Genomic DNA, 21,291 nt, shown 5'->3' with positions numbered 1-21,291 from the left:
ATTTATTTTTAACACATAAACTACTGCCTCTTTCTAAAATTAGAATCCTAGGTGTGGAGAAACGGGCACCCTCCTACACTGTTGGTGGGAATGTAAACTGGTACAGCCCCTCTGGAAAACAGTGTGGAGGTTCCTCAGGAAACTAACAATAGAACTCCCCTATGACCCAGCAATAACACTGCTAGGAATTTACCCAAGGGATACGGAAATGCTGAGGCATAGGAGCACATGTACCCCAATGTTCATAGCAGCCCTCTCCACAATAGCCAAAACACGGAAAGACCTTAAGTGTCCATCAACGGATGAATGGATCAAGAAGATGTGGTTTATCTATACCATGGAATACTACATGGCAATGAGAAACAATGAAATCTGGCCATGTGTAGCAACATGGATGGACCTTGAAGGTGTTATGCTGAGAGAAATAAGTCAGGCAGAGAAGACAAATGTCATATGTTTGCACGTATAGGAGGATTAGGAGGAACTTGACGGAGGACCATGGGGGAGAAGAAGGGGGGAAATGGTGGGGGAAAAGGGGAGAGGCAAACCATGAGAGACTCTTGAATGCTGAGAACAAACTGAGGAGGGGGGGGGGGGGGGGGGGGGGGGGGGGGAGATGGGCAAGGAGGAGGGCACTTGTGGGGATGAGCACTGGGTGTTATATGGAAACCAACTTGACAATAAACTCTTTGTAAAAAAAAAAAAAAAAAAAGGAGAAAAAAAAAACAGGCGAGGGAGTGACACAGAGCATTCCCAGATAGTTTTGACTTTTGGAATTGTGCTTATATACTCAAAACAATTATGCAATAATAAAATTTTTATAAATGGGGAAAACAAAACCTAAAATAAAATAAATAAAAAGGCATGCAAAAAAAAAAAAAGATACAAAAGAAAAAAAAAATAAAAAAATAAAAAAAATAAAAGAAATAAAAAAAAGTAAAATTAGAATCCTAGGGCATCTGGGTGGCTCAGTCAGTTGGGTGGCCGATTTTGGCTCAGGTCATGATCTCTCAGTCTGTGAGTTTAAGCCCTGCATCGGGCTCTGTGCTGACAGCTCGGAGCCTAGAGCCTGCTTCAGATCCTGTGTCTCTGTCTCTCTCTGCCCCTCCCCACATGTGCTCTGTCTCTCTCTGTCTCTCAAAAATGAATGTTAAAAAAATTTTTTGTAAAGTAAAATCCCAAAGACCCGGAGCCACGGGGCGGGGGGGTGGGGGGGTTCAGGCTGGGAGCTGGGGAAGGACCTGGGCAGTGTGCCCCAGCCGGATGTGTGCCGGGGTCCTGGCCCCACAGCGGAGCTTGGGCCGCACCATTCACCTGTCCCCTTTGTTGTGTTTCAGCTATCTTCTGCCACACCTCCTTCCATCCAAACCTGGCCTGGACACTCACGGAATGCGGCACCCCAAGGCCAATACCATCCAGAGAGTGTTTAAGATGAGCTTCGTTCCTGTTGGCTTCTGGCAAAGGTTTATAGCACGAATGCTGATCAGCCTGGCAGAGATGGACCTCCAGGTAGCTGCCTTTTCTGCATGGGGGGGGGGGGGGGTAGGGGGAATGCATGGAGAGGCAGCTGTTAGCTTTGCCCTCGTGGGAAGGAGATGGCCGTTCACAGGAGGGGCTTGAGCGAGACCCCTTTTCCTGCAGCAAAACTACAGACTTGGGGCCAAGAGGCCAGCGTGGCACGGCTGCCTTCTCTTCTGTAGGCTGGCAGACCCATTTGAGCCACTCTGCGAATGACAAATCAGCACTCACTAGCTCAGAATATTCATTTTAGGAGCAGCGGTTGTAAACCAATCCACACCAAAATCCTGGAAGGGTTGCCTGGGTGGCTCAGCGCGTTAAGAGTCTGACTCCTGAATTCAGCTCAGGTCATGATCTCACGGACCCCACATCAGCCACGGAGACTGCCTGGGATTCTCTCTCTGCTGCTCTCTCTGTACCTCCCTTGTTTGCATACGCACGTGTGTGTACTAGCTCTCTCTTAAAAAGAAAAAAAATCCCCAGCTTGTTAGAGCAATGATGGCTAGGCCCCCTGAGAGGTTTCAATGAGGTGGGTATGGACTGGGACCCAGCATTTTGCATACCTAACCGTTGTCCCAGTGATGCCACCAGGTAGTGTGGGGACCGCACTTGGACAACCATGGCTTTAGAACCCTGGTTTTGCCCATTCAGGCTGTGCGCTAGAAGCCGGCAGGGACCTGGGCAGCGTCTAACAGACATGGACAGAGCCCAGGCTGCTTGACTTAGAATCTCTCAGGGCAGCACGCAGGCGTCGGCAGTTTTTAAAGCTTGCCGGGTTATTTCACCATCCAGCCAAGCCTGAGAACCAGGAGTGTAGAGCTTTAACTTGGTCCAGAAGCAACGAAGACCTAACCCAAGAAGTTACTTTCAGCGGGTTCCCCCTGGGGTGCTTGAAAGGCATCCTGGCTCTCCATCAATGTGAATTTCATGCAAAACAGTAACACGAAAGTAGCATTTTTTTGGAGTGTTGTTTCCCAAAGTGGGGTTCCTGGTCCAGCAGAGGCAGCCTCTCATGGGAATTGGTTAGAAATGCAAATTCTTAGGCCCACCCTGGACCCACGACATCAGAACCTCCAGGATGGAGGCCAGTGCTCTGTTTTTCACTAGCCTTCCAGGCGATTTTGACCCACTCTACAATATGAGTGCCCTGGCATAAACTTGGACTATTGAATACCTGGCATTAAATTCAGTATTAATCTATTTTTTACCACATTCCAATTAAAAAGCTCTTACGGAATTAATAATTCCTTGGCAAAAGATATTCTTTGATTTCCCCATTTTACTGAAATGTTAAAAAATACACATAAGAGCCTGAAAATCCTAACTGCTGTGGCTCATGTTATTGGTGGGGAGGGGTGCTTGTTTGCAAGGCCTCCAGGGTGCACTGATGGAAAGAGTGGGTGCATGAGCTGGCTCATCTACAGTCCCGATTGGGTCACTCTGCCCTCCCTTTGAACTTGTTTTCTTTCCACGTTCTAAGTGGGAGGTCACAACAGTGTCCTCATCCTCGTCATCGTGGGAGGCCTGAGTTCCCAAGTGGGCTCTGTGTTGGGGATGGGGGGCCCAGCTGGGCGAGGGGGTAGATGCCCTTCCAGGCAGCACCCCTCACTCAAAATGAGAGGGAAAGTCCCATTGAAATTCAGATGAGAGGGAGTTCGGTCTCAGGAGTAATCAAAGGCATACAAATTCAAGCAAGGATAAAATGCTGGCCACTGTTCACCTCTCAAATCAGCAAAGAGTAAAGCCACAGTGTTGCCGGAACCATGAGACAGTTCACACACCATGGTCAGAGTGTATACAGTCTAATCATTTCGAAAGCGATTGCCCAGTACGTATCCAGGGCCTACGCGTGTTCAGACCCTCTGAAGCAATAATCCCACTGCTAAAACTGTGAACTAAGGAAATCACTTGATGTCAGAGAAAATTTTGTGACTTTTCGCATTCCATTGGCTTTCACAGTCTTCATTATCAAATAAGGCTTTTTCATTGTTTAAGTTTATTTATTTATTTTGAGAGAGGCAGATACAGCGTGGGCAGAGAAGGGTCAGAAAGAGTGAGACAGAGAATCCCAAGCAGGTTTTGCACTGGTAACGCAGACTCGGGGTTTGAACTCACGAACGAACCATGAGATCATGACCTGAGCAAAAATCAGGAGTTGGCTGTTTAACCAACCCCCCAGATGCCCCAGGAAGTTACTACACTTCACAAAATACTGAGCTTTAGAAAAATGAATTTTATATGTTACTAATTGCATAGGAAAAGTGAGGTTTTTAAAAGCATACAAACTTAGAAATTTAGAAAATTAGAAATAGAAAGTCAGAAAATATGGCCTTAACTATTTTCTAAACATACATGTAGACAGAAAAAAAAATCTGGGATTAAAATATACCAAAATCTCTTTGCTTAGTGTTAAGTTGTTGTTTTGCTTTCTTTTGCACATTTCTCTGTATTTTCTACATTTTCTAACATAAAGTTTTGCTCGTAAAGTCAGGGAGGGAAAAGATTTAAACAGAAGAAGCCTATTATCAATCCTTTGGGGAAAATGTGCTCCTAGAGTATCCTGGAGACCCGTCAGATAATGCAGTGTTTAATTTGGCAGCAGGATGCATGGTGGGGGAGGAGGGGGTGGGAAAGATGGGGGGTCATTTATCAGGATGGGGCCGTGCCAACCTCTGCAGAGCCCTGTCCAGGGCCAGCGAGGAGGCTGGAATACTTAAGCAGCATCTTTTCTCTGTCTTTCAGCTTTTTGAAAACAGGAAGAATACTAAAAGCAGACATAGGAAAGTCACCATTTACAGCTTCACGGGAAACCAGAGAAATCGCTGCAGTACGTTCAGAGTGAAAAGAAATCAGACCATCTATTGGCAGGAAGGGCTCCTGGTCACTTTTGATGGGGGCTACCTCAGGTAGGAACACCTGAGAACCTGCATGACTGGATGGCCCACCTCAGGTAGAACACCTGAGAACACACATGACTGGACGGGGGCCGCCTCAGGTAGGACACCTGAGAACCCGCATGACTGGATGGGGCCACCTCAGGTAGGAACACCTGAGAACACACACGACTGGACGGGGCCACCTCAGGTGTTCCTACCTGAGACACCTGAGAACACACATGACTGAGAACACGCATGAGTGGATAGGGCCGCCTCAGGTAGGACACCTGAGAACCCACACAACTGGGCCAACCCAGTGCCATGGAAATAGCCCTGTGGGGGCCTCTCCTGGGAGACTGTCCACTTGGTGTCCAGAGTTCTGTTCCCAAGAGCAGCTGTTCATGGCAGCTTGTAGAAATATGAGACCCTCCCCTGGAAATATCCAGAGGCTCCCCATCTCCTCACCTCCTTCCTTTCCCCTTGCAGGACAGGAAAGGTGAGGGAGGGTGTGGTGGCCACAGCCCAGGACTTGAGGGAAGTGGGTGGCCACTGAGCTCCCGCATCCCCGTGGCCACTTAGATAATATCTGCAGGGGCCTTGCAGCCATCTAGCCCTGTCCCCTTGTCCTAAGTGACGATGGCCCAGGCGACACCACCGGTTCCCCAGCCCCGATCCTACGTGCAGCATAACAAGATCCATAATTTAGCTCCCTTTTCCTGTTTACTTTTTTGAGAGACAGAAAGACATGAAGTCAACTCAAGAGGTTTAATAAGTGACTTTTAATCAGTTTTAATAAACACAATCATTTCGTATTTGCAATGAGTTTTTCAAGACATTCTTCAGTTCCATGAGAAGAGGAGGAGACGAGTAATGTATCTTCTTCTGAGGCCCTGACTTGAGCCCCTCTCTGTGCCTGGCGTTTTCATATAGATGTTCCCACTGAAAGCTCACAGCTGCTGCCTGGCAGATGAGAACCTTGTGGTTCAGAGAAGGCGAGGCCCTTCCCCAAGGCCACACCTCGGAACCTGATTCCAGCCTGAGCATCCCTACTGCCAAGTCCTCATTACGTCCACCTCATGGTGTTGGGAAGTAGTGGGGGCACAAGGCAGAGTCAGGCACACAAGGGGGTCCCCTTGACAGTCATGCCTGGGCACAGGGTCCTGGGGTGGGGGGGTGGGGTCCGTGGGTTTAGGTCTTGCCCTAGAGGCAAGGAGATCATCCCAGGGCCCTCCACGAGCAGATCACAGTGGACTCCTTCTATCTGGGTTGCAGTGTGGAATCTTCAGACGTGAACTGGAAAAAGAAAAAAAGCGGAGGAATTAAAATCATTTGCCAGTCAGAAATGAGGGACTTCTCTGCAATGGCTTTTATCACAGACCACGTCAATTCCTTGATCGATCAGTGGTTTCCTGGTAAGAGAATGTTCTTGAACCAAGGCTCTGCTCATGTTAATATTTCTTTATGAATCAGGATGGGGCATGTTATTTGGGGAGCAGAAGTCTCACTGGGATTCAGCCCAAGGAAACCAGAGAGGTCCTAATGGCCCTTTGGCAGAATCCTGTTCCTGGGGGAGTTCACTGGGTCATGGGCGTGGGTGCTATGGGGAAGACGAGGGCCCGGGCCCCACAACGTGTGTACAGGACTTGGCCCCCTGGCTGCACACAGTGTGTGAGAAGGAAGACTACCCTGGGTACCACATGTGGTCCTAGAAGACCCTGCATGTGAACTTCACATGGGTCTTGTCGGCACAGTGAGGCTTGTGCTGAAACCTGGGGGGACCCCACGGATGGAGATTTAACCCTTACACAGGGGTGGGGAGGCGAGAGAGCCACACCTGTCAAGGACCCCCCCCCTTTTCTCTCCTGCCTGCCCCCACCTTCAAATCCCAGAGGTGATCGACCACCCACGTGGCCCTTTGATCAGTTTCTTCATTGACTATCCACCCAAAGAAAACACCTTTTGAAGTGAAGCTTTTGAGGCCCTCTGTTTGTTTGGCTACCAGAGTGGAGACAAACCCGCAGGGTGTCCTGTGGAGAGGAGGCGGTCTGGGGCCAACCAGGCAGCCTCCTCCCCTGAGCCCTCAACCCCTGAAGGCTGGCAGCTGAGAGAGCCATCTTGGGTTTGGACCCCAAGACCTGCTGGGCCAGCCTTCTAACCTCCCTGAGCTGGCCGCATCCCAAGGCAGCATCAGAGGACATGGCAGGATGTGGGCTCTGGACACCAGGGCCTGGGATCCTGCCAGGGTTGGTGGGAAAGCTGACCTACAAGGAAAAAAAGCTTAGAAGCCCAAGAGAAGGCAGTTTGGGTGTGCTTGGCCATCCAAGGGAGCCTCTAGGTCCATATGAGCCTCCCTGGGCTTGGGACTCCCCGCCAACCAGTGGGCCCCACAGCTGGTGCTTCTGGAGATATGGGGGGTGGGGGCGGGGCTGGGGGAGCATCAGATAATCACCTGAGACAGGAGGGGCTGCACTGAGCACCTGGGACAGGGCTGCCCGGGAGACCGCACCACCGCCAGCCAAGAGGACGTGTTATACGTGGGGCTGCAGATAGCAGGTGTGCCCAGAAGCTTCTAGGAGTCCCCCTCCTACCCTGCACAAGACAGGCCATCAGCTCATCCTGAAGGTTCCTCTACAGGGGAGGCTGTTTCTTTGCACCTCCCTTCAGAGGCAGCACAGCTGTGTGTCTCCTGCCCGGGGCAATGCAGGTAAAATGACTAGGTTCTGTCTATTTTAATTTGTACTCATTTCTCCCCCTGCATTGCTCTTCTAGGAAGGATCGGAGTAATTGTAAGCCTTATGTTTCTAATTTTAAGAACGGCTCCTCATTGTTTGTGGTTCGGTTGCTGGAGCGTGGCATAGCTCCGACCGGGCCTGCCGCATCCTCTCAGGGCCCAGATGTGCAGGAGAGGTCCCCAACCTCCCAGCCCTGCTTCGGCCAGCCGGCTCAGGGTCTAGACCACCCACCGTCTGCCCAGTACATCCCTGACCTTTCCCCACGCACGTCTTTCGGGATGAAGGATTTCGCTCTCCAAAAGAGAACCCAAGTCTTGGTTCAGCCATTCCCTGGGGCTGAACTCCAGGCAGGGGCGCACAGACCCCCTCCCGTGAAAAGCCCACCCAGCCCGGAGTTGCAGGGTGCTCCCAGCAGTCGACCGCATGTGAGCTATCTCCTGCTCTGTCCCCATCCAGCCCTGACAGCTACGGAGAGCGACGGGACCCCACTCATGGAGCAGTACGTGCCCTGCCCGGTCTGCGAGACGTCCTGGGCCCAACACACTGACCCGAGTGAGAAAGCAGAGGGTGTGCAGTACTTCGACATGGAAGACTGTGTGCTGACAGCCATTGAGCAGGACTTCATCTCCTGCCCCAGACACCCTGACCTCCCCGTGCCTCTCCAGGAGCTGGTTCCCGAGCTGTTCATGACCGACTTCCCGGCCAGGTAGGCCACAGTGCTGCACTGCATGGCCAGCCCCTGCTTTGGGGCTGCTATAACCACTGCTTCCCGTGCAGTCTCCTGTGACCTTCAGGTCCCTGTCCTAGGCTGCCTGAAGCAAACCAGGCTGTCAGCTTGCCATTTTCAAGGGCACAACAGGCTCAGCTAAGCAGATCACCTGGAGGGGAAAGCCATTCTGGATCCCCCACACTGTGTCTCCCTCACATCAGCTGAGCTCCTTTCTGCTAAGCTTGCCATTCCCTCTGGCTCCTCATTTTCTTGCCGGCTCAAGGAATAGAAGGCAAATTCTCCTTGGTGGCGTTCAAGAAGGGGGCATTCCCAGATCTACAGCCTCATTTTCCTTTCCTGGCAAATGCAATCATTTGGATCCCCTAAATCTGTTCTTTTTTGTTTTTTTAATGTTTATTTTTGAGAGACAGCATGCGAGTGGGAGAGGGGCAGAGAGAGAGGGAGACACAGAATCTGAAACAGGCTCCAGGCTCTGAGCTGTCAGCACAGAGCCCAATGCAGCTCGAACTCAAGAACAGCGAGATCATAACCTAAGTCAGTGTCAGACACTTAACTGAGCGAGCCACCCAGGTGCCCCAATCTGGGTTTTTTTTTTTTTTAAGTTTATTTATTTATTTTGGGAAGAGAGCACAATTGGGGGAGGAGCATGGAGAGAGAGAGAATCCACACTGTAAGTACAGAACCCAATGTGGGACTTGAACTCACAAACTCATGACCTGAGCTGAAGTCAGACACTTAATGGACTGAGCCACCCAGGCAGCCCCTCTAAATCTGTTCTTAAAGTTGAGTCTACTCTATAACCTAAGATAATGGTTGGGCAAAGAATGCCGGAGAAATAGAGAATGTTTTGAGGTTCCATCCAACAGGAAACAGTCACAAAATCCAAGTGCTTGGTAAAAGATGGAATCTTCTGTAATCGTGGAAACCAGAAACTATGGTATGGTCTCCCTGGAGACAATTTGATATTGGAGATTACCAACTATTTTGGAGTTATGGAGTCCTGTTGTTTTATTCAAAGGATTGGTAGATCTGGCTTCTTCAAAGAAAAGTACACTTTTTGGGGTGGGGATAAGAATGTTTATATTCTCATTTTTCCAAGTTGCTCCATATCCCAAAGAATACATGCAGAGTACTCTGAGATATTGTAGAATCTGGGTTCCAAAGCCTGCGTCTGGATGAGTCTATCAGGTTAAGAAATTGCTTCCTACTTTGGATGATGTCCCCTTCCCCATAGCCCTTGTCAATATCCCCAGTTACCTCACTGGTAGAAAGAGCAATAAAATGCCACTCTTCTGCAAAATGAGCTCCCTTTATTCCTAGAACTCCAACGTGAGGGGTTCTCACTTCTCAGAGACCACATGCAGAGTTTTGTATATGTGTGAATCAGATTTCTTGGGGGAGGGTGCCCAGTTAGGCAGCCCCAAATGTTAGGATTTTCATGTATTTGCTGAACTTTGTTAGGTTTTATGCCCCAACTGCATCTGGGCTGTGGCCTCTACTGTATGAAGTCTGGAAAGCCAGATTGGGTGTCCCTATTGGTGTGGGTCTAATTACAGGCTGTGGTGTGGTTCTTAAATGACGGTACTTGGCTGGGAGTTGAAAAGACCAACAATGTGAACAGGATTCCCAGCCCAGCAGAGGCTGACTGGAAACTTGGGCTGTGGCCCCAACCATGGCCCTGAAGCATCACACTCCCTGTGCTTCAAGTTTAGGCAGGTGGGGGTTGGGAGAGTGGCTACACGGCATCCAGGGAGCCCTGTCCTGTGGCCTCCAAGCTCACAGGAGTCCTAACTGAATGCCCTTGAGGGAGCCCCAATGGTCCTGTGTCTTCCCATGCCTATCCTAGGGGGCTCCCATGTGCCCAAACTGCCCAGGCAGGTGGTTTGGGGTGGACCCTTGGAGAGCAGCCCGGCTCATCTTCCCCTGCACCACTGAGGGCCGCCAGGGGTGCGGCTGCACCCGCCTGGAGTGTAATGCATGCAGCTGAGCTGTGCAAAGTCTGAGCAGCTGAAGAATCTGTTCCTGGAAGGAGTGGGAAACACCAGCCTAGCAGGGCTGGCCTGTGGGGCCAGAATGGCCCCAGTGGGTACTTCTGGCACAGGCAGCTGATGTGGAACCCAGATAGACCTCAGCAGAGCCAGGGGAGGCCCTGAAGTGGGAGGGTAGCTCGCCCTCCCCCTATGCCTTCCATCATCTCTCTCCATCTCCCTCCCTTCCAGGAAGAACTTGCAGTCTTTCCAAAGCCCCACAGAAATCTCCCCCTTGCCCGGATTAGAACACACAGACCAGTGAGGTCTAAACTGCCTGTCCTTGGGTGAAATCCTAGCCATCGATTGTGCAGACACTGCTCATGCTAGTGAGAAGCCCTCTTGGCTGCTTGGGACACCTGGGTGGCTTGATCCATTGAGCATCTGACTCTTGATTTCGGCTCTGGTCATGATCTCACAGTTCATGAGTTCAAGCCCCACATCGGGTTGTGCACTGACAGCACAGAGCCTGCTTGGGATTCTCTCTCTCTCTCTCTCTCTCTCTCTCTCTCTCTGTCTCTCTCTCTCTGTCTCTCTCTCTCTCTCTCTCTCAAAAATAAATAAACATTTAAGGGACACCTGGGTGGCTCAGTCAGTTGAGCATCCGACTTCAGCTCAGGTCATGATCTCACAGTTCATGGGTTCGAGCCCCGCGTCGGGCTCTGTGCTGACAGCCAGCTCAGAGCCTGGAGCCTGTTTCAGATTCTGTGTCTCCCTCTCTCTCTGACCCTCCCCTGCTCATGCTGTCTCTCTTCTCTCTCTCTCTCTCAGAAATAAACAAAACATTAAAAAATTTTTTTATTTTTTATTTTTTTAAAGCTTTTTTTTTTAATGTTTTATTTATTTCTAGGAGAGAGAGAGAGACAGCGTGAGCAGGGGAGGGTCAGAGAGAGAGGGAGTCACAGACTCTGAAATAGGCTCCAGGCTCTGAGCTGGCTGTCAGCACAGAGCCCGACGAGGGGCTCAAACCCACGAACCACGAGATCATGACCTAAGCGAAAGTCGGACGCTTAACTGACTAAGCCACCCAGGCGTCCCTAAAAATTTTTTTTTAATAAAAATAAAAAATTTTTAAAAAAGAAAAGAAGCTCTCCATTTCCACTCATATAATTCTTTGCTTAATAAAAAGAAACAGGGTAACAACTAACCTAACAGTAGATAAATGTAGCTTGATTTTAAAGCAGAGAACCTTTTGGAGGAAAACATCCAAAAGAATTGTTTTCCTAGTGGGTAGGCCACTTTCCTGGTGCCAGCCACCATCTACACACAGGAGGCAGTTTCTATTATGAGCTCACTTTACAGAGAAGGTTTGTGGAGGCCGTATGACCCGCCCACAACCAAGGTTTAGCCCGGATCTGTCTGACCCCACAGGAGGCTTTTACCCATGGCTCCCTGCAGTGGGGAGAAATGACCACAGATATCCTCACACCCACCCATCCCAGGACCAGCCCCGCCAACCTCAGCGGGACTCTCTAGGGGTCTGGGTAAGGGGGCAGTTAGGGAGGTCTGATCTGACCCACGTGCTGTGTTTGTGGCAGGCTCTTCCTGGAGAACAGCAAGCTGGAGCACAGTGAGGACGAGAGCAGTGTCCTGGGCCAAGGCGGAAGCGGCACTGTCATCTACCGGGCCCGGTACCAAGGCCAGCCCGTGGCAGTGAAGCGATTTCAGATCAAGAAATTCAAGAACTTTGCCAATGTCCCAGCAGGTGAACAGGGAGGGCCCTACGTCGTTTTTTTTTTCTTTTCAGGCATGTGCTCCCATGGTCCAAACTCCCTGCCACCTTAGGAGTGGCAATGAGGGGGTTGGGGGGGTCAATAAGGCCACCGGAAGCCCCTGGGTGGCCAGCCTGCTTAGCTCCTGGCAGGATGTGGGATAGGCCGAAAGGTCAGGCTGAGCAAGGCCCAGAAATCATTTTGGGAAATTCTTTTCTTGTCTGGACACAAGCCCCCAAGAGCATGGGCCATTCTGACAGTTCCCGTCATCTGCTTGCTTCATGGCCAGCACAGGCCTGGCATGTGGTGGGCACACACTTAGCCCTCAGGTGGACCCCTTTCCTTGCAGGGCTCCTCTTGGCCATCTCCACAAAGAAGGGAGGTGATACTTTGGATGAATGTATGGGGAAGCCAGCATGAGGTGACTTCTCCCCTGCCCACAGGAATAAGGGAATGCCATCTTGCCCTGGCACATCTGGGTCCACACACCACGTGCACACAGCTCAGAGGTGTTCTCTACCCAGAGCAACCCATCACCTTTTAACACCTGGCCGGCGTGGGGGCTGGGCAGCCACCTCGCTCCCAGCCAGCTGAGTTTCACATTTTGACTGTCCTTGGGCTAGAACGTTCATCTTTATGATCATTAAGGTCATTTACACACTTGGTAGAAAAAGCAGAATCCTAGAACAACGTAAAGAAAACATCAGAAAGGAAGAGACACGTCGTTGCTCTGGGAAGAGAATGACTTCCTGCACAGAAAATCTAAGCAAATCCACTGGCAAAAATGAGAGCCAGGAAGAGTTTCACAAAGTTGCCAGACGTGAGCTCAACCTCAGAAGTCAGCAGCATTCCCATGCACGGCAATGACCCATTGCTAGAAAATGTCCCCGTGGCAGCGATGAAACCACAAAGTACTGAGAGATAATTAGTATATACCATTCAGTTTAGTTCCCATTTAAAAACCAGCGAGGGGTGTGTGTGTGTGTGTGTGTGTGTGTGTGTGTGTGACAGAGAGAGAGAGGGAGGGAAATCTCACTGATTCTAAAATATGCGTATGAGATGACAAAATCCCAAGGACAGCTGACAGCTGAGACAATCCTACAGTAGGGGACAGAGAGGCCTGCCCCACAGATGTCATGACTTAGAACCCTACAGACGTGAAGCCAGTGGTCTCTGGGGCTCGGCCAGGCCCACAGAGGGAACAGACACAGGCGTGCGTGGTGGGGGAGGGAGGTGGGAAGCTGATGCTTAGCAGAGGTGACATCGTGAGTCAGAGGGGAAAGGCTGAGTGTTCCCTAATTGAGACAGGGACTTGGGTCAGACTTCACACCGTAGTCAGAAGTAAACTTACAATGGGTTAAAGACCTCATGTGAAAAACAAAACTTTTGTACTTAAAAAATGAATTTGGCCAGCCCGCACACAAATCTGGCACAACCGATGCATTTTAACTTCCAAGTTTTTTTTTTTTTCATGCTGTTTAAACCTCCATGTCCAAACATCCCTGATTCTCAATTCTGAACAGAGGGGAGAAACAGAGAGGGACAGCAGAGGATAAGGGCCTGGTGGACCCTGCTCGGTGACTTCAGAGCTGGCCACAGACCAGTGGGCAGCATCGTGACCCACTTGATGGGAGAGGCCCCTCAGTGGGTGGGGGTGTGGGAGGGTTGTAGCAGCCATGGGTTTAACAGGTTACAGTGCATACTGGAGATCGCCCACCACTGCCCAGAGACCCCGCTCCTCTGGCCCAAGGTGACGTGTCACGGGCGTGTGACAACCCCAGTTTCCTCTCTGGCTGAGGAGAGAGAGCGCTGGTTCTTTCTGCCTTCAGCAGTCCTGGCTGCTGACAGAGAGTCGTTTACCTGGCTCAGTACCCTTTTGGCCATGCTGACTGGACCAGGCTCCGGGCCACACTCAGGGATGCAGAACTGGAATAGGCCACAGCTATGACCCTCAAGTAGCCAGCAGTGGGGTGCGGCGAGGGCTACGAGAGTGACACCCATGTGACAATGACAGGGACCTGCGCAGTTCTCCATCAAGGGGGCAGGAACTGTGCTGGGCCTGACTTAGTACCTGAGGAGGAGAGGTTTGCTACCAGCCTGAAATGCCTCAGGAATGCCACCATGTGGGGCCAAACTCTGGGTGACAGTGTTGCAATCACTAATGTGTTAAGTGCCTTAGAATATATATCTTGCCCTCTGGCCCCTCGAGTCCCCATGAGGTGCCTCTGAGTGTGGCTGGACCCCTGAGTGGCCCGAGGTGGGCTTCCAGCAAAGCAGCCGGTGCTCTGTGTCCCTCACCCCCCGGGTGGCGCTGATGGCTGTGCCCTCCCCCACAGACACCATGCTGAGGCACCTGCGAGCTACAGATGCCATGAAGAACTTCTCAGAGTTCCGGCAAGAGGCCAGCATGCTGCATGCCCTGCAGCACCCCTGCATCGTGTCTCTCATCGGCATCAGCATCCACCCGCTCTGCTTCGCCCTGGAGCTGGCCCCACTGGGCAGCCTCAACACTGTGCTGTCAGAGAATGCCAAAGGTACTAGGCACACCCAGAACATTCCAAGGGGATTGCCTGGGGCCCCGCCCCACCAGATCAACCCCTTGGGGGCCGGAGAGCCCATGGTGGGTAGCACAGTTCCCCGGGAAGCCATATCCCTGGGGGTTCCCTCCTCCCACCGGGCCTGGCTGCCTGGGGCAGAGCACACATGCGCCCCCAACAGCTCACAGTGCCAACTCCCTGCAGGTGAAGACACCCACTTCACCAGGTCTACACCCTGTATGGTGCTGTTGGCAAGGCTGGGGAAGCTTAGGGTTTGGAGTCAAGTGGAACCATGTTCCTAGTCCTGGTTCTCAGCCCTCATCCAGTGAATTGGTGCTTAGTTTGCTGGCCTATAAAAGGAGAATGAGAACAGCCCCATTGAGGGGGGCAGCTGAGGGTCTCAAGTGAGGCGGCCCGGGGAGGGCCCGAGCGGCAGCCTGACCCCATAAGCCCACCAGCCACGTGTCCGTCATTGTCAAAACTCTGAGACACTGGGGTCAGTTTTGTCTTATTTTTTAAGGAAATTTTAAAATAATTTTCCTTGGGAAATGAGTTGGTAACTAAATTCCAAAGAGCTGACAGAAGGAGAGAGGTAGCCATCTCGATTCAGGAAGAAGAAATGCAATTAAGCTCAAATCATTTCTCCCTCGATGGAAGAGAACTTTTTAAATTTATTTCATTGACTTTTTAATGTTTATTTATTTTTGAGGGAGCGCAGGTGGAGGAGGGGCAGAGAGAGAGACAGAGGATTCGTAGTGGGCTCTGTGCTGACAGCAGCGAGCCCCATGCGGGGCTCAAACTCATGAACTGTGAGATCATGTCAGACGCTTAACTGACCCAGGTGCCCCGAGAGCTTTGTTGCTTTTATTTTTTAATGTTTATTTATTTTTGAGAGAGAGAAAAAGACAGAGTGCAAGCAGGGGAGGGGCAGAAAGAGAGGAAGACACAGACTCTGAAATAGGCTACAGGCTCTGAGCTCTTAGCACAGAGCCCGCTGCGGGGCTCGAACTCACGAACTGTGAGATCATAACCTGAGCTGAAGTCAGAAACTTAACCAACTGAGCCACCCAGGCGCCCTGAAAGCTTTTTTAAAATGAAGCTCTTATTCCTGCAACCTACCCATTGACAGTATAGCAAACTTGGCCTGCAGTAAAGTCTAGGAATTTTGAATTCCTTGCTGTTTTAGTAAAAACATCAACAATTCCAGACATGAGATACTGGGAATCAAGCATGTCTGTCTTAAATACTACTTCACATCAGAAGGTCATTCTCTGTCTCCTCCAGCATCCAACAGGGATAATGATGAGAAATGTCAGTAGAATTTAAGTATCTGGGAAGAGAGAAGGTTAGAAAAGACTGTTGTTGTAATGATAGTTTGTTTATTTTTTTCCTTTGCCAAGATTCTTCCTTTATGCCCCTGGGACACATGCTCACCCAAAAAATAGCCTACCAGATTGCCTCTGGCCTGGCCTACCTGCACAAGAAAAATATCATCTTCTGTGACCTGAAGTCGGACAACATTCTGGTCTGGTCTCTGGATGTCAAGGACCACATCAACATCAAGCTATCTGACTACGGGATCTCAAGGCAATCATTTCATGAGGGTGCACTTGGCGTGGAGGGCACCCCCGGCTACCAGGCCCCCGAGATCCGGCCTCGCATCGTGTATGATGAGAAGGTACCCACCCTGGCCCACTGCCAGCCCCTGGCCCACCCAGCCCATTCCCAAAGCCAAGCCCAGGCACCGGTGAGACCAGGCACCGGCAGCCTCTGACTTCTGTGTTTCCCCAGGCACGAGTCTCTCCCCCTGTGGCTTGAGCCAGAAGTGCACAGGGGCCTGTGTTCACCTAGCAATGTCAAGGTTGACTTTTCCTTCGCTTCAGGAATGGTGCTTTAGCCTCTGAATTCTCTAACCTTGATTCAGAGACATAGTGAAAGTGGCACACAGTGAACAATGCAGTCCAAGACAGAAATGGGTCTGGAATTGGGTCCTAGCCTCTGCCATTTAGATGTGTAAACCAGAGACAGTGGACTAGCCTCATGGGGGCTTGTGAGGGGCAGACAGAGTAAGGATGGCAAAGGCTCCCTGCCTGTAGGTGCTGTCGACAAGGTGTTGTCCGAACTGAATGGCAGAGATGGCTGGGACAGCATCACCAAAGCCAGGAGAAGAGAGTGAATCCTAGGAGTACAGGCCTAGGCTCCCTGAGTGGCTGCCCAGCCAGCCTCCGCCAACCTGATGGCTGAATGTCTGCCTTCTTCCCTGAAATAGATGCAGCCACACGGGCAACTAAACACCATGTTGCCCTAACCACCCAGCACTGAAACCTCTGCTATCCCCCACCCCTGGTCTATAATTTTTCATTACTTGGTGATTTGCAGATGAGTTATTGACTAATTGCTTCAGGAATGGCCTAAATGACAATGCTGGACATTACGTCCCCATGTTATTTTATAACTGGAAGTTTGTACCACCTTCAAATAAAGCAGGAAGAAGGATGACCTTAGCATGTGTGGGTTAACTTGTTACCTGTGTCTATTAACCAAAATAGAAAAGGCAAATCAGAGTGATAAAAATAAGAGCTGCTTAAGTAGCAGGTGACACAGACTAGGCATCTCGAAACTAAGATGACAACAGAACCTTAACATTTAAAATTCTCAGATCTGTCTCAGCCATTCTCCTGCTAACATGTTATTTCTTGGCCTTTGTGAAGGCCTGTACTAACTTCTCCCTGTTGGGCCTTTGGATAATATTAAAATTAGAGGAGTCCACATGTTGTGATTTAGGAGACACGCCCCCTTTGTGATTTGCATACACTGCTGTTCTAGTACCAAGCGCATTAAGCTAGGGTCCGTGTTCTCCTACCTTGTCTTGGTTCTCAAGGATAAAGGAGCATGGCATCCTTGGAGCCCTTAACTAGAGCCTGCCAGTTAGCAAGTTCTCAGTGTGTGCTAATTGGATGGATGGGTGGGTGGGTATATGGGTGGATGGATGGGTGGATGGGTGGGTGGGTGGATGGGTGGACGGATAGATGGAAGAAGGGAAGGAAGGAAAGGGAAAAGGAAGGAAGGAAGGAAGGAAGGAAGGAAGGAAGGAAGGAAGGAAGGAAGGAAGGAAGTATGGGAGGATGGATAGGTAAATGGGACAGAAGAACAGATAGATGGATAAATGGGTAGACAGGAGGATAGATAGATAAATATGCAGAAGGACAGGCAACTGGGTGCATGAATGGATAGATGGATGATGGAAGGAAGGAAGGAAGGAAGGAAGGAAGGAAGGAAGGAAGGAAGGAAGGAAAGATTGAAAGATGGATGGCTAAAGGGACCGAATGTTGCATGGTCATCTGGTTGGCCAGATGTTTCAACAGGTAGGAAATGATGGTTGCATTCATTGGTGGATGGATTGATGATTGTCTCCCTTTGGGCAGGATCCCCTGTCTAACAGTATCTTCCTGCTCCCTCCATCTCAGGGCCAGCTTCCGAGAAGTGCTGGGCCCAGGCAGGGGACCTGACTTGGCTTGCCTCTTTGCCCAGGTAGACATGTTCTCCTATGGAATGGTGCTGTACGAGTTGCTGTCGGGACAGCGGCCAGCACTGGGCCACCACCAGCTTCAGATCGCCAAGAAGCTGTCCAAAGGCATCCGCCCTGTTCTGGGGCAGCCTGAGGAGGTGCAGTTCCATCGCCTGCAGGCACTCATGATGGAGTGCTGGGACACAAAGCCCGAGAAGGTACCGGGGACCCAGGGCTCAGGGGCCAGTCACCTCCTGCCACAGTGGTGGAGGGTCTGCGTCTAAGGATCTAGAACAACTGGGCAACCCTCCTCTGCTCACCCCTTCTAGAAAGAGATACATCCACTCATCTTCTTTGTGTATATGTCACTCTCAGGAATAATGAGTTTTTTGTCCCTCCCCAACTTTAATGTCACACCATTGTGCAAGCAAAACATACCAGCCCCTCTATAGCAGTACAGTCCCCGTGCAAGAGCAGAGAGAAAGTATGTATCTCTTTTTAAAGTAATGAGGAGCAAGTTTGCTCATGAGAGCCAGAGTCATATTATCATTTTTTTAATGTTTATTTTTGAGAGAGAGAGAGAGAGAGAGAGAGAGAGCAAGCGGGGGAGGGGCAAAGAGAGAGAGGGACAGAGGACCTGAAGCAAGCTCCATTGCTGACAGGAGAGAGCCTGATGCAGGGCTCAAACTCACAAGCTATGAGATCATGACCTGAGCCGAAGTCAGATGCTTAACCAACTGAGCCACCTAGGTGCCCAGTCATATTATTATTTTATGGGCCAGTGGTTTCAAGGTTAAAATGCATTTATCAAACTATATGGTACTAATTGAATGTATTGGGAGTAAAAGAACATCTGAGAAAAATTCTTTACAAGATTGTATGTCCATAGGCATGGAGGTTGGAATATTAGAGTTTAAGCCAACTGAACAATCAAAGTTCAAGCTGCCATCGACAGTGATGACCCAGACACTCTAGCACCTGAAGTTGTTTCGGCCTCTTGTTTTGAGCAGTTTCTAGACCTTCCTCTCTTGTTGAAGACCATTGGTTTCATGGGCAGGATAGGTATCAATCTGGTTTAAGTGACCCTTGCTCACGGCTCTGGTGGCCTCTCTCCCTCAGCGCCCACTGGCCCTGTCAGTGGTGAGCCAGATGAAGGACCCAACCTTTGCAACATTCATGTACCGGCTACCCTGTGGGAAGCAGACTGCCTTCTTCTCGTCCCAGGGCCAGGAGTACATGGTGGTGTTTTGGGACGGCAAAGAGGAGTCCAGGTAATGTCTCAAGGCTTACTTTGCCTTGTTGGGGTGACCATGGACTTGGGGAACACTCAGGGCTGACCACAGTGAGAGATGTTTATGGACAGTGGGTTGAAAGCCTGATGGAGTTCACTCCAGAGAAAACTGAATCCATGCAAACAGACATGCATGTATGCATTTGCACTTAAGGGAAGCAAAGAAAAGGTGGTGTCTGCTGGGGGTGGGGTCAACAGAGGGCTTTGCTTTTGTTGTTTTGTTGTTGTTGTTTTGTGGTGTCTTAATCCCCATCACCTATCTCATCCATTCTCTCATACCCAAGCTCCCCTCTGGCAACCACCAGTTTGTTCTCTGTGTTTATGAGTCTGTTTCTGTTTTATTGTTCCTTTTGTTTTTTAGATTCCACATATAATTGAAATCATATGTTATTTGTCTTTCTCTGACTTATTTCACTTAGCAAAATACATCTAGGTCCTTCCATGCTGTTGCAAATGCCAAGATTGCATTCCTTTTTATGGCTGAGTAATATTCTACGTGTGTGTGTGTGTGTGTGTGTGTGTGTGTGTGTGAAGCATCTTTATCCATATTCTATAGATGGACATTTGTGTTGCTTCCATATCTTGGTTATTGTAAATAATGCTGCAGTAAACACAGGGGTGCATGTATCTTTTCAAATCAGTGTTTTCATTTTCTTCAGGTAAACACCCAGATATGGAATTACTGGATTGTATGCTTTTTCTATTTTTAATTTTTATAGAAACCTCCATACTGTTCCTTTTTTAAAAATATTTTTATTTTTGAGAGAGGGGGAGGTGCAGGAGGGAGGGGGACAGAGTCTCCTAAGCAGGCTCTCTGCCAACAGCAGAGAACCCAATATGGAGGTTGAACTCACAAATCATGAGATCATGACCTGAGCCGAAGTTGGAAGCTGTTTAATCGACTGAGTCACCCAGGCTCCCCCATACTGTTTTCCAGAGTGGCTGCACCACTTTATATTCCCATCAGTGATACACAAGCTTTCCTTTCCTGTACATGCTCACCAATACTTGTTTCTTGTCTCTTTGATACTCACCCTTCTGACAGGTGTGAGGTGATAGCTCATTGTGGGTTTTTGTTGTATTTCCCTGATGATGAATGATGTTGAGCATCTTTTCATGTGTCTGTTGGCCACCTGGATGCCATCTGGATGTCTTGTTTGGAAAAAATGCCTATTTAGGTCCTCTGCTCATTTATTCGTCAGATGGTTTGTTTTCTTGGTGTTGGGTTGTACGAGTTCTTTATATATTTTGGATACCAACACCTTATCAGATATATTATTTGTGAATATCGTCTCCCATTTAGTAGGCTGCCTTTTCATTTTGTTGATGATTTCCTTCACTGTGCAAAAGCTTTGAATTTGGTACAGTCCCATTGTTTATTTTTGCTTTGGTTGCTTCTACCTGAGGAGACAGATTAAAAAAAATACTGCTAAGCCTGATGTCCAAGAGTTTACTGCATATGTGTTCTTTTGGTGTTCCTTTGGTCTTATGGTTTCAGGTCTCACATTTAGGTCTTTAATCCATTTTGCATTTATATTGTGTATGGTGTAAGAAGGTGGTCTAGTTTCATTCTCTTTCATGTTGCTATGAAGTTTTCCCAACAACGTTTGTCAAGGAGACTGTCTTCTTCCCATTGGACACCTTTCCTACTTTTTCAAAGATTCATTGGGGCGCCTTGGTGGCTCAGTCAGTAAAACGTCCGACTTTGGCTCAGATCATGATCTCACGGCTTGTGAGTTCAAGCCCCGCATCAGGCTCTGTGCTGACAGCTCAGAGCCTGGAGACTGCTTCAGATTCTGTGTCTCCCTCTCTCTCTGTCCCTTCCCCACTTGTGTTCATTCTCTCTCTCTCTCTCTCAAAAATAAGTAAACATTTAAAAAAAATTCCAAAGATTCATTGACCATACAGTCGTGTGTTCATTTCTGGGTTTTCTATTCTGTTCGACTGATCTATGTGTCTATTTTTGTGCCAGTGCCACACTGTTTGGATTGCCACTGCTTGTGGTATAGCTTGAAATCAGGGATTGTGACACCTCTGGCTTTATTATTCTGTCTCAAGCTTGCTTTGGCTATTTGGGGTCTTTTGTGGCACCATACAAAATTTGAGATTATTTGTTCTAGTTCTGTGAAAAACGCTGTTCCTATTTTGAGAGGGATTGCATTGAATCTATAGACTGCTTTGGGTAGCATGGGCATTTTAACACTATTAATACTTCCAGTCCATAAACACTCTGTCCATTTATATGTGTCATCTGCAGTTTCTTTTATCAATGTCTTAATTGTTCAGAGCACAGGTTTCTCACCTCCTTGATTAAATTTATTTTTACGTATTTTATTCTTTTTGGTGCCGTTGCAAATGGG

At 49.4% G+C, this 21,291-nt stretch overlaps 1 protein-coding gene across 2 annotated transcripts in view; it reads left to right on the top strand.

Moving 5' to 3' along the window:
* The window catches only part of LRRK1 (leucine rich repeat kinase 1), a 126,340-nt gene that overhangs the window by 93,874 nt on the left and 11,175 nt on the right, over nt 1–21,291 (top strand). For both annotated transcript variants that reach the window (XM_039235056.1, XM_039235057.1), the window contains exons 20-28: nt 1,338–1,509; nt 4,261–4,424; nt 5,667–5,806; nt 7,583–7,832; nt 11,422–11,588; nt 13,932–14,129; nt 15,533–15,810; nt 17,664–17,858; nt 18,760–18,911. In XM_039235056.1, coding sequence (XP_039090987.1) covers nt 1,338–1,509; nt 4,261–4,424; nt 5,667–5,806; nt 7,583–7,832; nt 11,422–11,588; nt 13,932–14,129; nt 15,533–15,810; nt 17,664–17,858; nt 18,760–18,911 — 1,716 coding nt within the window. The remainder of the gene's footprint in view (nt 1–1,337; nt 1,510–4,260; nt 4,425–5,666; nt 5,807–7,582; nt 7,833–11,421; nt 11,589–13,931; nt 14,130–15,532; nt 15,811–17,663; nt 17,859–18,759; nt 18,912–21,291) is intronic.

The sequence above is a fragment of the Hyaena hyaena genome, unplaced genomic scaffold (assembly GCF_003009895.1).
Source record: "Hyaena hyaena isolate Hyena2069 unplaced genomic scaffold, ASM300989v1 scaffold_95, whole genome shotgun sequence".
In the NCBI taxonomy this organism is placed as follows: domain Eukaryota; kingdom Metazoa; phylum Chordata; class Mammalia; order Carnivora; family Hyaenidae; genus Hyaena; species Hyaena hyaena.
The sequence above is the reverse complement of the archived record's forward strand: the minus strand, read 5'-3'. Positions and strand labels throughout refer to the sequence as shown.